General features: G+C 40.9%; 1 protein-coding gene across 3 annotated transcripts in view; it reads right to left on the bottom strand.

Moving 5' to 3' along the window:
* Positions 1-15,946, bottom strand: part of LOC130606486 (contactin-4) — a 341,120-nt gene that overhangs the window by 114,365 nt on the left and 210,809 nt on the right. For all 3 annotated transcript variants that reach the window (XM_057422892.1, XM_057422890.1, XM_057422891.1), the window contains 2 exons: positions 15,295-15,421; positions 14,036-14,211 (listed from right to left, as the gene is read on the bottom strand). In XM_057422892.1, the coding sequence (XP_057278875.1) occupies positions 14,036-14,211; positions 15,295-15,421 (303 nt within the window). The remainder of the gene's footprint in view (positions 1-14,035; positions 14,212-15,294; positions 15,422-15,946) is intronic.

Genomic DNA, 15,946 nt, shown 5'->3' with positions numbered 1-15,946 from the left:
TGTTCTAGCCTGTGCGCATCACTGCAAGTGTAAAGTTACTATGCACTTTAGCCTTGGTATCATTGTAACTGTACAAAACCCAAGTCTTTGATTAGGTTACTAATCCTTCAGCTAGATTATCAACAAATCCTTGGATCAGCTTATAAGGAGTTCTATTAGCCTGGGTGTTTGGTATGGTATTTCACCCTTGAGACTTGGTTGTACTTTGGATAAAAAAACCTTGAATGATTACAAATTCATCTGATAAGTTGACTGGTCAGAAATGAATCCCATAATTTAAGAACTGTCAAATTAGAAAACTAGAAATATTCACTGGCAATTTTGAGTATTCTGTAGTGGACAAAACACCACCTTTACTAGGTACATTAAATGAAATTCAGAGCACCCATACAATAGAAAGTGAAGTAATGATTTATGTAAAGGGGTAATTACCTTTTCATATATGTGAAATGCACAATCCAATTAGGCACACAGATACAGCCAAGGAACCTAAAGTCAATTTTCAGGCATGACTTAAAGAGATTTACGGAGCATAATGGGGTTTCCCTTCTAATACCCCTTTTATAATTTTAAGGTGATCCCTGCAATCTAAAATTTAGAGTGATGTTTAAGGTCACATTCAGTCCTTGAACCAAAGTCAACGGGATTTTTTAATTTATTTTTTATTATTAAAGACCACATGACCTGAATCTGAATAGGTTGGCAATGGCATCTTGTTCAACAAAAAAACCTCACCAGGATTGGCCAAATATTCGTTGTTCAGACTGAATAAAGAACCTTCTACCAAGAGATGGCTTGTATGCCATCTTCCAAATTGTTTTCATCACATTTCCATAACTTTCCACATAAAACAGAGCATTCTTTCCTATCCTGGACAAAATACACAACCAGATGGAGACAGAAGTCATTTGCATCATTGCCTACGGAATAATATGACCTCATTGACTGTATACTATAAACTATGCTGATTTGGCCCATAAAACAGTCTTGAAGATGGGATTGTCGTGCATCTCAATCAGTCTCAGATTTTAGAGGACACTGGTTTGAAGAAATCATAGCCCGCCTATACGAAAGCAGGCTGAAAGCACTTTAACTGATGGCTAGCACCCACCAAAGCATTAAAGCTTTTTGCTTCAAAAGACTTGACAAGATTTGCCTCCTAATATTTATGGCTCTAACATCTCTAAACACTGTCTCTATAAAACCTATGCCTGACTTTTTAAAAGCAGGGTTTTATGTCATCCCTCTCACAAATACACAAAGATTAAGTTCTTCTGCCCATGTCCTTGCTGTTGTGTCAAGACTAAACCGTGGGCTGTGCAGTTTGGAATAAAACCACCTTTGATAAAGAGCTTAATAGGATTCTAGTTTAAAAGCTGGTGTTCTAATGAATAATTTTTAAGAGTCACTGATTTGAGAAATAGTTTACAAGTTTGGACATGAAAGCTTTCTCATTTGACCTTTAGAACAGAAATTTCTCTGGGATTTCTACTTCACTGAAAAACATGTTTTAGAGGTAAACATCTTGCCATTCCCCTCTCCACCCCCCCCCAGGAAAATATTTTTTCTTGGACTTGAAACAAGGTACTGCCTGTGCAGCTTTACCAAGTGGCTAAGTCCGGTTTGGACTTCTAGATCTTTCCCCTTTCCCTGATCTTTCCTGCACAGAAACTGCTATCCTGCTTCAAGACACAAAAATTCTCAGATGAGCCTTTGCTGTGGGGATTTTCACAGTGGGGTTTGCTCTGAAGGCTCAACTTAACTATGCAATGGGGAAGAGATGCATACCTGGAGGAGTCAAAGGTTTGAAGGCAAACCAGGCATTCTCAGAGGAGGCAAACTGCCTCCCATCCAGGAAGAAGGGCTCGCAGCTACTCCCACCTGAGCCAGCAGTGAGCTTCAAACAGACACACATGGATTAGGAAAGGGGAAGTTGGTGTGCTGGAACGTGAGCCAAGATACCGTTCTCCTCGCAAGCTCTCCCCCTCACTCTATCTCTTATCTATGTGTTATCTTGGATTTTGATGTCTCTGCCTGGGTTCTCAAACTGAGACTGTTTAAATCTTCCCAAGTGTTTCTGACCACCATCAACCAAAGACAGGCTGATTTGCCTACCCACATAGCTAAAATTCCTCCTTAGGCTTTTGCCTTGTCTTCTGGACTTCAACTGCTTTTCCTCGAGCGTTACCAATCCCACTGGCCAACACACAGCTAACAGGAGCCACAGATCCTCACGCTGTGCTTGGGCTGCTTTCTCCTTCCTCCCTCACACCAAGCATGAGCTGCTTGTCGTCATCAGGATGGCTCTGCCTGCCACACTGTGTCCTCAGCACCTCGTGGGGATTTGAACCTTGCTTCCAAATAGGCAATAAGGCAGCCCCAAGTGCTTTTTTGCCTTCCTCCATGGCACTCATCTTATGGGAGAACAGAGCCTCTTAGCAGTGTCTGCAAGGCACCCACTGGTCTCCTCCAAAGCCAAATCATTCTTTTCTATGATGTTACCAAAAAATGAAAGTTGATGATGATCTCTTTTTATGTTCCACTTTATAAAAGCTGCCCGTTTACCTTCCTTCTATAGGAAATATTTCAAACGTTTGTTTTGAAGCAACCCTTCTGTGCCAGTCGAAATGCTGAGGACTCAGAAAATTTTATTTTATTACTTTAATCTGGAAAAGCTGGGCAGACATTTCCCCTTGGGTTGACTTTGAACAGAGTTATTTCACTCTCAGAAGTTTTTATATTTTCCTAGCAAAACAGTGAATTATTCTTATGCTTTCTCCCAGCACAGATGATTTTCCAATAGCCAGGAAGCAGTACTTCTGCTGGGGGAAGGAAATACTGCACAGCCCCCTCTCACTTCATAGCTGAGCATTAACACCACAGGCACCCCTTGCGTGCCCCACTGGAGCATGCTCTGCTGCACCTTCTTACTTTGTGCAGGTAAATGAATGCAAATTCAGGCCCCAAATAATGTAAAATAATGTGACAAAAGATCACTCAGCAACAAATTTCAACGAAAAATTTCCCTTTACTTGATAGAAACACAAACGAAAAAGACCCTACAGAGATCCTGATCCTCAGAGTATATCCAGTAGTTCAGCTTGCCTGTGGAAATGCACATTATGATGCTAGGCAGCGTCTCCTAGAGAGGAAATATTTCTTCATTCTGTTCATCTCTCATGTCTAATGAATTATGAAATGGCAGTCACGTTTGTTGCAGACAGGAAAAATAACATGGGACAACTTTTGACAAACATATTTAAAGCTCTGCTGTCTTTGCATGCCAATACTGACTCCCTGGCTCTAATTCCAAGATGGAAAACAGGAATGAAAAAATAAAACAATGAAGCAGGAGCCACTAAGATAAAATTGTTCTGCATTGGCCTTGCATCCCATCAATAGGAAAAGACCTTTTCTTACAAAGACAGAGCCCGTCTCTGGCCTTTGGGTATAGTCTACACTTGACCAGGGGGGCATGTAACTGTTATTTTCCACACATTTTAAGACAATAGTGATTTGCACTGATACAGAATCAGTAAAGATCAACCTAAGGATAATAATTATTTCTTCAAACTAGGTAAATAGCATAATTTCATTTGACAGACCAGGGGATTTAGAGCAAAAAGGGGAGGTGTTACAAGAAGCATCCTACTAATTGAGATTCCTTGTCCTATTCTCTATCCGCTGGATCCAAAAGACCAGGAAAAGTGAATACAACATATTACAAAAACATAATTTTATGGCTCTTCAGATGTTTGTGCCACTCTAGGGTCAGTTTTTGGAAGATGTTTGGAAAGTTCTGTTATGGGAAAGAACCTGGACCAAAGGAAGCCTTAGTTGTGCCCACAGGTGTTTATGTGGATTGCCTGGACAGCAGAAAGCAATGGTTCACAGACCTGACCTACCCCTAACGCCTGTAATGGAGATAGTGAGCAGGTGAGACTACTAGCTGTAGAAAATGATGCCCCAAATTAACTCCTGTATGATAAAAGAGTGGTGACAATGGATGTGTATGTCAAATCATGGGTGGGGATATAGCACACTGCAACTCTGACTTCTGCTGACTATACTGCAGACAAGAGTATCTACAGGATTGCTAATAAAAATGTTCAATATATTATCATTTGAAGGAAAGAACCTTATGAACGCTAATAATTATCCATAAGTCAAGGGAAAGATTTCTTTTAAATTTACAAGTTTGCTGTCCATCATATCCCATTTTGTCTTTTCAAGAAAGCAGGGCTTAAATTCACTGAAGAACCGAGTTCCCTGAAGGGTCACTGCACTCTTATGTATACTGCTTTATATTGGCATCTACTTTTTCAGGCTATTTAATTTATTGTCAAAATAGTAATTTAAATTTGCAGTTAATTTTCCTCTCTTATTTATGTGCCATTCTAGCTTTCATCAGAATAAGCCAGCTGGACATCAGTGATTTACAGAAGTAAGACTGTACTCAATGAAGGTAGCTGGGCTACATTCTGAAGTTGTGCCAACCTGAAATTCCAATACCATCTATACAGCTATTCAACTGTTCCTATCCTCAGGTTTAAGAAAATATGCTCAGAAAAATACTCAGTAAGTTTAGTTACATTCAGAGGATTAATACTATTACTAAGGGCACATTAATATTCATAGTACACTACTATATTAATTTTCACATTTAGCCTTCCAGTAGTGGAAGAAATGTCAAATGATGCGCATTGATTCTCTAATAACCTAGGGGTAAGCAGCCAAACAGGCCACCAGTGGGAACTACCTTGCTGGTAACACAGGCAAGTTGTAAATGCTTCACGAATGAGAAAGAACAGGAAATTTTTGCTGATAAGTAGCACAGTAGCAGATCCTGCACAAAGCCACGGGAAAGTAGGGAAAAAAAGACAAAGTCTTGCTCTCTCCTTAGCTTACTGTGGGAGCTTTACACCGTTTTCTTTATTAACTATACACTGAGCATACAAAAAGAAGGGTGGTATTAAGTTAGCAGGTGAGATGTCAAAGTGACTGATTAAGCCTAAGGTCAGAAGATCTTAAATGCAGAGAGATCTACTCCACTTCAAAGTGAAATTGTCCCAAATACTTGGGCTCAGAACCTGAATACTTACTGCTTCATTCAGAACATCAGAGAAAACAAGAAATCTCTCATTTCCTTCAAGGTGGAGTCAGACTTTTCCACAGCACCATGACATGATTTAGCACAAAGATAGTTCTCTCAAGACTAGAAAGAATTTTACATAACAGCAGAACTTTTTGCAAGGAAAGCTTACATCAGTGGACCTTGGCACACTGGGCCTAAATGGGTTAATTTAAGCATTCATTTTAAACAAACACCTACATCTACATTTAGTTCTTAAAATTCAGCCCCTAGATATAAATATATATAATTTGAATAGATGTTATTTTACACAGTAAATGCACAATCAATAAATATAGGGAGAGACAGGAAGAACTGTCAAGGCAGTGCCTTGCTGTGCCCTAAATTTCTACAGCACAAGGGAAATCATGGCACTGCGACAGACCTGTGATCTTAAGCTAATTGTGGAGCAATGCCCAGAGGCGCTGGCAGCAGCTCTCACAGCTCCTGGCCACAGCCCTCTGACACCTCCCTGTGCAATGCTCCCCACTCTCAGTAGCACTATTTCTGCATGATATAAACTGAAATACACTTCACTTCCCTAAATAACACTTGCAGGCTCACAAGATAACTAGCTTTGAGAGCAGGTACACTGATTATTTACAAATGCCCTGTCACTACTTTAAGTAGTAATATATTCATCTTATTTATAACCCTTGGGTGGAAACAAAGCAGGTATAAATACTGTGTTTCTGTTGTAAGTTAAGGGTCCTTCTATCACTGATGGAAGTAGGTTATATATCTATACTCTGCTACATGCTCCCTGTTGGTCCTATTCATCAAAAGAAAAAAAAAAAAGAGAGAAAAAGAGCTTATGTGAGGCTTAGCCTAGTTTTCCACTCATTGGAGACTGTGCGGCAAAGGTGCAGAGGTTGGGAGCTGATTCTCTAATGTCACCGTCTGCACTTTGCACAGCTGGGTTAAGAGTTCAGCAAAGGAAAGAAACATTGGGAAATACATGTACGAAGAAAGACTTAAATAAATTTGCTTGCTCCTTTGTGAAGAACAGCCCCTGTATGTCATCAACCCAGTCCTGGGGCCCAAGCGGCAGAAGTATCTGGTTTTGGGTAAGATCAGCAGGGCTTTTATTTATATAAATGATATTTTTCCTTTAAAGGGCATTGGAGGAGGGAGCAGGGACTCTATATGCATACAAGAAGCAACGCTCTTGAGCCCAATTTGTCATAATTAGCCCAAATCTTATCAGATGGCCCAGAAAAACAACATTATAACTATGGAGAAACAGGGACACCACAAGCGGTTTATGCCCTGCTCTCATGAGCTGTGACTTGACAGCTCCATGTGTATTATGGTGCATGGAGAAAAACAGGGATGGCTACCATGCCCCAGCCATTCTGATGGGAGAAGGGAAGCCTGGGAAGATGGGCCTCTGGCAGTGGGCAGAAGTGCACATGCAAGCTCCAAAATAATGCTTTATTTGCAGAGTTTCAGGAGCTACAAAACAACTGTTCCTTTAGGAAGAATGAAAAGTTTAGGAAAACCCTCTTAACAGAGAATCTGTATCAAAACAGATTTATTTATTGGACCCAGGATTTAGGATGGGTCCTGTTTATCTGGGAAATACTATAATGAGCTTTGTTTGTGTCTCTGGAAACTGAAATAGGAAGGTCAGCCAAAGGAAGCAACTGCAGACCCTCTGCAGCATGGTGTCACTTGCTGATGCCACAGAACTGCTCCTTTGCACCACAATGAAGCCCTGAAGCCCCCTGTCTGGCCTGGATGTGCAGAGGCTTTGAAAGGCTTCAAAGAGGAAAAAAGGAGACAGCAAAAGAGATGTTGGGGTACGTGAGGGAAACCAGGCCGTGGTAAGAAAACCAATTCCTGAAGATGTAAGAAAAAGTAAGAAAACTAGATTATTTAAGGCAGATTTACGGGCTTGGGTAAAAGCAAACTCCAGTTCTTGTCTGGAAGTGAATTGTCACCAAACACCTGGGAGGAAGCCCACCAACAAAAAAGCCAGGAAAAAGTGAATTAACCTGTGGGACGAGCTGAAGATTTGAAGTTAAGGCTCTGAAAAAGTAGAAAGGAATCCTGAGCAAGAAATAGCTGAGCACAGTATTTCAATATTAGGCTGCAAACCAGCCTTGGAACACAGGCATGCACATCCTGTGGTGGTGGGTGCAGGCAGGCAGGGGTGCTCCCCCCATCTTAGTGGATGCTGAAAACTCACAGCCCCACATATCTACCCCATAGGGTCTTTTGGCAAGTGCTCTCACAGAAATCCAGAACAGGGAGCTAGAAAAACGTTCTGAACTGGGTTTCTGCCCTTCACAAGCAGAAAGACCTTGAACAAAGAAACTTCCCAAAGAGGATGCGCACAGGCAACCAGTGCTGCACACACGCACCATCCCAGCTGCAGCCCAGCTCCTGAAAAAGCCAACCCAAACCCTCTGTCTCCTTAACGGCCAGGAGGTTTAAAACACATCATCTTTTCTCAACACTGAGACATTAGTAATCACTGCGGAAGTGATTCAGTTCGCATGCCGAATGCCTCATTCAGCCGAGCGGCAGTGCACCGCTTCACTGATCAATCAATGCGACTGTTGTTGCGCTTGTTTGTTTAGGCCAGGCGAGGCACATACTCTGGTGGTTCTCTGAGAATGTTTTCATTATTAATTGTTCTTGAAAGAATTACTCCATTGATCATTTAATCTCCAAAAAGAAAATGAATGCACATCAGGGCAATAAGAGGGTAAAACAGTAAAGAATGTGAGCAGCAATTATAATTTGTTTCTTAGCAACTAATAGCAAAAATTACAGGATTTGCTTGGGTGCAAGATATAACAAGAATCATTCCAGCAATGGGAATATTGAAGAAAATCCTTTTTAGTATTATGTTGGGAGTAATTTTCTTTTTCTACCATCGTGGTGAAATTATTTTGGGATGGTAGGTCAAAGCCCCAAAGTATTCTCATTGCAACCACATTATTACTGTATTTTCTGCTACCATTTGCACTGCACAGTGCTAAGTCCTAGCTGCTAATTCATGTGTAACAATTATTTTTGCAGAAACACGTCTATGAAACAACTTTCTTTATTAAAGTGTAGGGGAAAGAGTTTTCAGAAACAATAGTGTGATTCCCTGCAGTTAGGAGTATGTTCACAGTACCACAGAAGAGAGTTAAGAGTTTCTATAAATGAATAAGACAATGGAAAATGTACTAAAGGTAAGCCTGAGGCTGCTGTTCTGGTTAGCAGTGGAAAGAAGCCCACCTCCAAACCTGACCTCCAGGCATGGTTTAACCTTCAAATAGAGTGAAACAGTTCAGGCTAAATTCCATACACAAAACCAGCTATTTCACTTGACCGGGGCTGTCTGGAGGAGGAGGAGACCTTTCCCCCTTTCATTTAATCCCACCTGCCTGCAGCCCCAGGCTCCCCAGTGCAGTACAACAATGCTTTGCTGCTGCTCCAGCATCCCCCAAGATCGCCTCCCTTCACACCCATCATCCCCTGTCCTGGTGCCTCATTTCTGTTCTAAAAACTGGTACCTCAGCCCCCTGGACACCTCAATATTTTTTTTTGCCAACTGCAGAAAATACCCATAGCATTAGAATGGACCTGATTTGAAGGAAACTCCTTCACAGAAAATTGCTACTGGTTGGAAAGGCATGGATTTCACAGATGTGTCTCTGCGTGTAGCAGGAGGAAGGACACCAACCACCATCTCCATGCAGGGGTGTGACAATGTGAAAACTGCTAAAATCCCCTGAAAAACAGACCCCATTTCTCTAAGAGCTCATCTTTCACAGGCATCACTATCACACAGTTTTTATAACAACAGGGGGCAAAACAATGATATGACTGGAAATCTGCACCAATTTGAACTTGATTTTCCTCTTTGGATACTCATTTCACAATCAGCAGCGTGTGACAAACAACGGTACTGATGAGAAAGGCAACAGCTAACTGCATGGCTACTTGCTTGCTCTGCTGAGGGCTCACTTTGAAGCCAGTATTACTGCAGGTAGCACTGTCTTTGTGTATTTTCAGGTTAAACTGTAAATCGTGCTGAGGAATTTAGGGCCAAATTGAGTCTAGTTATCACAGCAGGGAAAGGATATTTCATCTACCAGTATCGGGGATGGTTCCACAGGAGAAGACAAAGATCATACGCCAGGAAAGCAGAGTAGAGCCTTGGCTCTGTCCTGGGGATGCATTAGCTGCTGCAGGCAGAGGTGGCAATTGAGCAGACACAGTCTGCAGACCCCTGGGGTGGGGGTGAGGGCACAGGGGTGGACAGAGTGACCCAGTGCACTGCTCCTGGAGCCATGCAGGATGTCTAGTTTCAAAGCTTTGATGGTAGAAAACAAACTGGCCTCAGCAAGGTAGAACAAATATCAAATGTAGTCCCTTCAAAGTTACATATATCCAGTTAATCTTTCATTCAAGTCACTGGATGGGGCTTTGACCAACCTGGTTTAGGAGGTATCCCCTTCGCTCCTGTGGCAGGGGGTTGGAAGTGGATGGTCTTTAAGGTCCCTTCCAACTCAAAACATTCTGTGATTCTGTGATTAGAGATGCTATTCTACAGGTGCTCACAAATCAACTGAAACGTAAGACAGTAATTGCTATTCTCTTTGCTGGGGCAAGCCATGTCTCACTTATTCCATCACATCAACGTGACCATAAAAGTAAAATTCTGGACATCACTTAGCAAAGAATTACAAACAGAAGGGAAATCTTTATTTAGCCCTATTTCCCCTGAACCCAATTCCAGAAGTGTTGCTCATTTTGACCAGTTTTGACTATCTGGCCCCTTTCTGTTTGACAAACCTTTGGTTAAACCAGAGCAAATCCAAAGACAAGAGTCACAAATCATGTGGAAGCTGGCACTCTCCACATGCACCCTCACAGGGCAATAGCTTGGAGGCTTCTACAAAGGCATTTCTGGTGAAAAGATGCCTGGCTCACCTTCTCAAAACACAATCCTTTGGACTTGTAGCACACTCAATGTAGCAGTTTAAGGGGGAGAAACAGGTCTGAAAGCCCTTGGATCATTACCTGCACAGGATATGGAGTGCAAGCATACTCTGGATGATCAGCAGTAGGTGCTAGCAAGTAAGATCAGGACTAGCAAAGGCCACCAAAATAGCTGAAACTAAATCTTAATGCATAGTTCTCCAAATATATACTCCCAAGAAGGGTCTGCAAGAGTTTTGCAGAAAAGGCTAGCGAGCTTCTGTAGGGAAGGGCATCGATGCCACCTTGCAGTGGGGACAGACAAACTCTTGCAGCCTTTCCCAGGACTTCATGTGGTTTTATGTCTGTGGAGGTGTTCAGTACAAGTGCAACTTCCAGCACGTGTGTGCACTAATGTTCCATTCTGTAAATGATCTCATAGTCAGTAGAAATAATTTGGCAAGGACACTCATTAAAACCGCATCCTGCTCACAGCGTACCTCTACACAAGGAGCTGTACTGCTTTCCTACCCATGGCCAACTGCTGCTCAGCACCTCCCAGTCATGCTGAAAAGAAAACGGGGCTGAGCAGGCGGAACAACTTGCAAGTTCATCATTTCCTGAGGGGTATGGTCCAACTCTGGTGCCACTAAAAATCAATACAAGTTTTATCTTCGACTTAAATTGAAGCAGGATCCTGGCCACAGTAAACACCTTTAATGATGTCTGAATGGGTGGGTACGTCTCTAAACTGCCTCATCAGAGCTGCACTTCTTTCCAGGCATAACTTCTTATTGATTTCAGTGTTATTTCCGAACAGAAACTACAGTACAGTGAATAAAATTGTCAAGCTAAGCCCCATCCCCTAAAATAAAAAGCACATAATTTAATCTAGTTCAGCTGTGTTTTCGTATATCATTTCGGAAAAGCCATTATTAGAATCCATACTCAGGAGTTTAAAGCTTTCTTTTTTATTTTCTGAAAGCCTGTACTGCTTTAAGCACAGGGTTTAGGGTAACATTAATCCATATTCTGTAACTGCGGCACAGCAGATTCCTCACTTTATGAAAATATGTTCAATTTCAGAGACAACTACCATTGGGGAAAAAAAAAAAAGAAACAAAAGAGGCAAGAGAAAGAGAAAAAAAGAATAAATTTGAAATGTGACATATCACAAAGCAAGTACTGGGGGAAAATACTAGCACTTTTAACATAATGAGTTTGTAACCTAAATACATGTTTAAAGGATTAAATCGCTGACCTTTTCTGACGTCCACAGAAGGTTAAATAGCTAGATCACAGTTTAATCTTCAGTGAAAATGCTAGAGAAGAATAATACTGCCCTTGAAGAATGAAAGACCATATTTTACTGATACCCCAAGGTTCAGAATTTAACTCTCAAGAGGAGAGAAAGGAAGCTCCAAACCCCAGACATTAGTCTCAACAGACCCAGCATAACTTTCCTCAGAAATAAATATGAGAGAACACAAAAGTCACACAACACACAACCAGGATGGAAAATATGAAATTGCTTGGATGAAGGGGGAAGCTACGGACAGTTAAGTGGTACCATCCTGAGTCTCTAATCATATGGCTTTCCACAGTTAAATCATAATATGTGACACAGTGGAGCATAAGAGAGCAAGCTGAAGTGCTAGACCTGGGTCAGAGACTTCATGGTCAATCTAGGTGCTACAAGGGTGTAAACTAAAGGGAAATAACTCGATAAAAGGGAAGAATCTGAGAGCAAAAAGGTTTAAGAGAGAGCTCCAGTAGCTACAAGAAGTCCACCCCAAACAGAGTTTTAGGTAATTCCATGCAAAACCTACAGAAGGCCATGCAAAAATGATCACATTTGGAATAAAACCACAGAAAGGCATGTAGTTATATTAAGCCATGCTACTGCATCCACGCGTCTCAGATGTCAAGGCTGAAAACTACACATTACTAATATGGATGCCCATTTTTATTGGTTCTTAGAGGCAGAGCTTTTGTAATAAGCTTAAACTGCTCTGTGTATTTCATAAATCAGCTAATTCTGGTTGCAATCCCTTTCATTATATAAGAAAAAATGACCTACTGCTTTGTGAAAGCACAGAGCTTACCTTCATAAATGTTATTTCTTTTTATTTAATCTAAATGTTTCTAGTCCCATTATGCTGTTTTATCAATCTTAAAAATAAATTTTAGGAATTAAAATAATAAATTTATTCAAGTTCCCCGTAATTACTTTAACTGGAAAAGAACAAGCTTTGGTTTTGAATTCAAACTTCTGAACTATGAAACAGTCAAGCCAGCTACGAAACTTTAAAGGCTTTGGCCACATATATCATTGATCAAGATAGATAAATTGATCAGAATTTAATAAACACTCTGTATCCGAAGCAAAGACAAAATGTGAAAGGTTTCTTACTCTTTTGCAGAATTCTCTGTGTTTGCAAGCTCTTGATTAATAAGCACCTAAGGCTTTAAACAAGCTAGGACATTGATGCATTTCACTACTCAAGTAGTCTGTGGATGCCGCACTTTCCAGCATCAGGATCCTCCCTCCTAGTCCCACATCCTGAACTTTGAGGCTCGGGACCAGAGTCTGAAAAGCTGCGACCTGGATACCCAGCTTGTTCTTAAATTATTTACTTCAGCAAACAGCACAACTCCAGCCAATGGGGAGTTGAAGTGCTCTGCTCTGAGTAACAACGCTTCCCAGGCTCGCTCTGCTAGCTAGCAGAAGGCCACAATCTGTAAGACAGAGCCTGCTGTGAGACACATGGTCTCCAGAGAAGCAGACCAGCGCAGTATTTATGAAGCAATCACCTTGTCATACTGAAACCTGAAGTGATGAGACTGGTCTGTAGGAAGCTGTTCATTACCCATCCAGAGCAAAAACACACCTTTAGTCATGGAAAACCACAAGCAGGTCATAAGCAAAAGGATAATATATTGTGAACTACACAGGGAGACAGACGACTTGACTTTACTCACAGTAGTATTTCCCATTACTCATCTCTCTATATTGTATGAACCTGTTTATTGGCATTTTTACCTTTTCATTTTTGTATCTGGAGCACATCAGCTTCTCTCACCAGTCAGTCAAAAGCATCTTTCATTAAGCTCTACTGAAAGCCCAGCTCACCATTACTGATAGCTTCACGTCTGGGAACAGACTGCCTTGAACTCCTGCACGTACACGTAAGGATGTTTCATAGCAGGTCCTGCTGTAATTACTAAGCTGCTATGTACAGTCCTCCCAGGGCAATGGCACAGAGAAATCACACAGATGATGGATGAATAAACCCATGTATCTATTCTCTGCCTTCACCTTCACAACTACATGAGAAAAAAGATGACTCGTGGTCCTGCGCTATCATCTGCCCACTCTTAGTGACTTTATCTTCTAACTTGAAATGGCTTTACATAATTTCATATAATGCTAATTCATATAATGCTAATCAAGACCTGTGTCTTTTGTTAACCTTAGCTTTTGACAAGAAGCTGCAACTCTGATTTAACCCAAAATATGTATAAAGCAGGCTGTTTTCCCTTTTACACACAGATTTACAAAATATCACCCATACCTGAAAGTACTTGTACCCAAGCAGCGAAATGTAGAACTTGTGGAAACTGTTATTGTGAATTTATTCCTTACAAAGAGTATGATCCTTCAAATATTTTTAAGATTTAATTCTCCAATGAAAGAAAAATCAATAGTGAAATCCTATTTGCCACATATTTTCCAAGGTGGCCTCTTTCTCAAGAAATAAAAGATTTCACCTTGCATGCCACTTATAATTTTATCTAAATCATCATAAACCAAGGCAGCTATTTCTCATTCACATTTCCTGTCTAAATCCAGATGTTTCCTCTAAGCCATGAACAGCTCAGAGAATACATATTAATGCATTTAAAAAGGTTAGGAAAGGAGTTATTGCTCTCTCCGTGTTTCCAGCACACTGCAGAAATAGAGGCCGCGTTCTTACTTACAAGCAAACTGAAGCTTTGCTTCTCTGCTGACGATTGTTCCAAACGGGTTTGTTGCTACACACTGGTATGTTCCAGTATCTTGGGTTTTATTGGGATTATTGATCAACAGGTTGCCTTCCACCACACTGTAGCGGTAATCCATACCAGTGTCAATACTGGTTCCATTTAACTTCCACCTATAGCACAAAATGCCAAAGTCATATTCTGCTAATATTAACGGATACTCTTTGGTACTTGAAAATACAACATGAAGTAAATATAGATTTAAAACATCTTTGACTACTTATTAAATACAAAAAATAAGGCATGAAAAAGCAAATATTCTGCACAGTATTCAAATAATCCAGTATTTAACTGAAAGAGCAATATCCTTGACACATATTTCAGCCTCTGAGATGATTAATGTTTTTGTAGTTGCTAGTGCTGCTGCTCCTTGGAATTAATCATTTTGCAAGAGGAAGTCCTAGGAACAGAATCTTTAAACCATTCGTGTCCACTGAGTTGTTTTTTTAACTCTACCAACTTGCTGGCTGTTTGCTTTTGAATTTCAGAGAATTCACTCAACAGTAGATGTTGTCACAAACTGGGGCACTGACGAATTCCAGCACCATGTTGCCCCTATTACAACGACCCTCATCCCCACCAGCCCTCCACAGAGCATACAAGGGCACCACAGCTGCAGAGCAGCTCTCTTTCTCAGAACGTACAGAGGAACAACTGGAGCATGTTTGTACCTGTGAATCAACAGAGTTTATTGCATTAAATAGTAGGTTGTGTCAGAAGACAGTATGTTGGCTGAGGTCTAATGACTCTAATCTGTTTCAATTGGCATTTACTTTGGTGGAAAAAAAAGAAAAAGAGAAATGTGCAGAAGGAAAAAAAACCCAGCAGCCAAAATGATTTACAGCAGCAGCACCACAGTAGCAGTATAGCATCTCTTTTCTAAGGATTCCAACACAGTTACTAAGGCTGAAAGCAATTACGAGCTTTGTCCATGTTTATGGAGAAGGATGGTTAAACTGGGAGCCAAGACTATTTATAATCCCTTCATAACCTTTTTGAACTCCTATTCAAAATTTGTAATTGCTCTGCAATATGCAGTGATTTCCTGATGCCTTTTCTTTTTGTTATCAGCACTGTCGTAGGCTCCAGGGGCATCACCGAGTTATAGTGCGTGATACACACAGGAGAATGATTCTCGGGCGTTACTGCTGTAAGCATGGAGATCTTGCCAAATAATAGTTAAACATTCAACAAACCCAATGGTTGGCCTGGGATTTCCTTTTACTTCGCAGCTCAGCTTCACTTTCTTTTCCTCTGAATCCAAGGGGAAGATCATGCTGTTGGGCTCCTGAAGGAAAACTGGCCCATGCAGTGTATTGTCATCTGCATTGAACAGAGGAAAAATGTGTCATATACTTAATGGAATCTTCATGTACCTAGTTTTAAAATACAAAACAGAGGCCATGTATCATTCACCCCAGAAAAGATGTGATAACGACACTTTATTTTATAACAGCCATATTATTTTTTTTTCCCCAAAAAGCCACTGAACATCATGTGGAGTCAACATTCTCAAATATGTCTGTGCACTAAATAGAGCACAGACCAAAATGTTACCTAGAGTTCAAATGAATGGAATGAATAGCATGATTCTATTGCCATAGCAAAGCTCACTTCAAATCAGAATGCTTATTTTCACCTTTAAGAATTGAAATCTTTTCACTGTAAACTAAGGAACTCCACATTATTAAATACAGCTATGCAGTAACATGAGCCAGAGTTTCCCCAGCATTTACAGCCCCCAGCAATTCCCTCCATTACAACTGGTGCTGGCACTCTGGACTGAAACCGTGTAACTGAGCATGAGCCCCTCAAAGGGGACCCATGGCCGTGTAAACCCTGCTCCAC

The sequence above is a fragment of the Pezoporus wallicus genome, unplaced genomic scaffold (genome assembly GCF_028554395.1).
Source record: "Pezoporus wallicus isolate ANWC-B61680 ecotype Strahan unplaced genomic scaffold, APGP_CSIRO_Pwel_v1 contig_7073, whole genome shotgun sequence".
In the NCBI taxonomy this organism is placed as follows: Eukaryota; Metazoa; Chordata; class Aves; order Psittaciformes; family Psittacidae; genus Pezoporus; species Pezoporus wallicus.
This window is presented reverse-complemented; position numbering and strand designations above follow the sequence as displayed.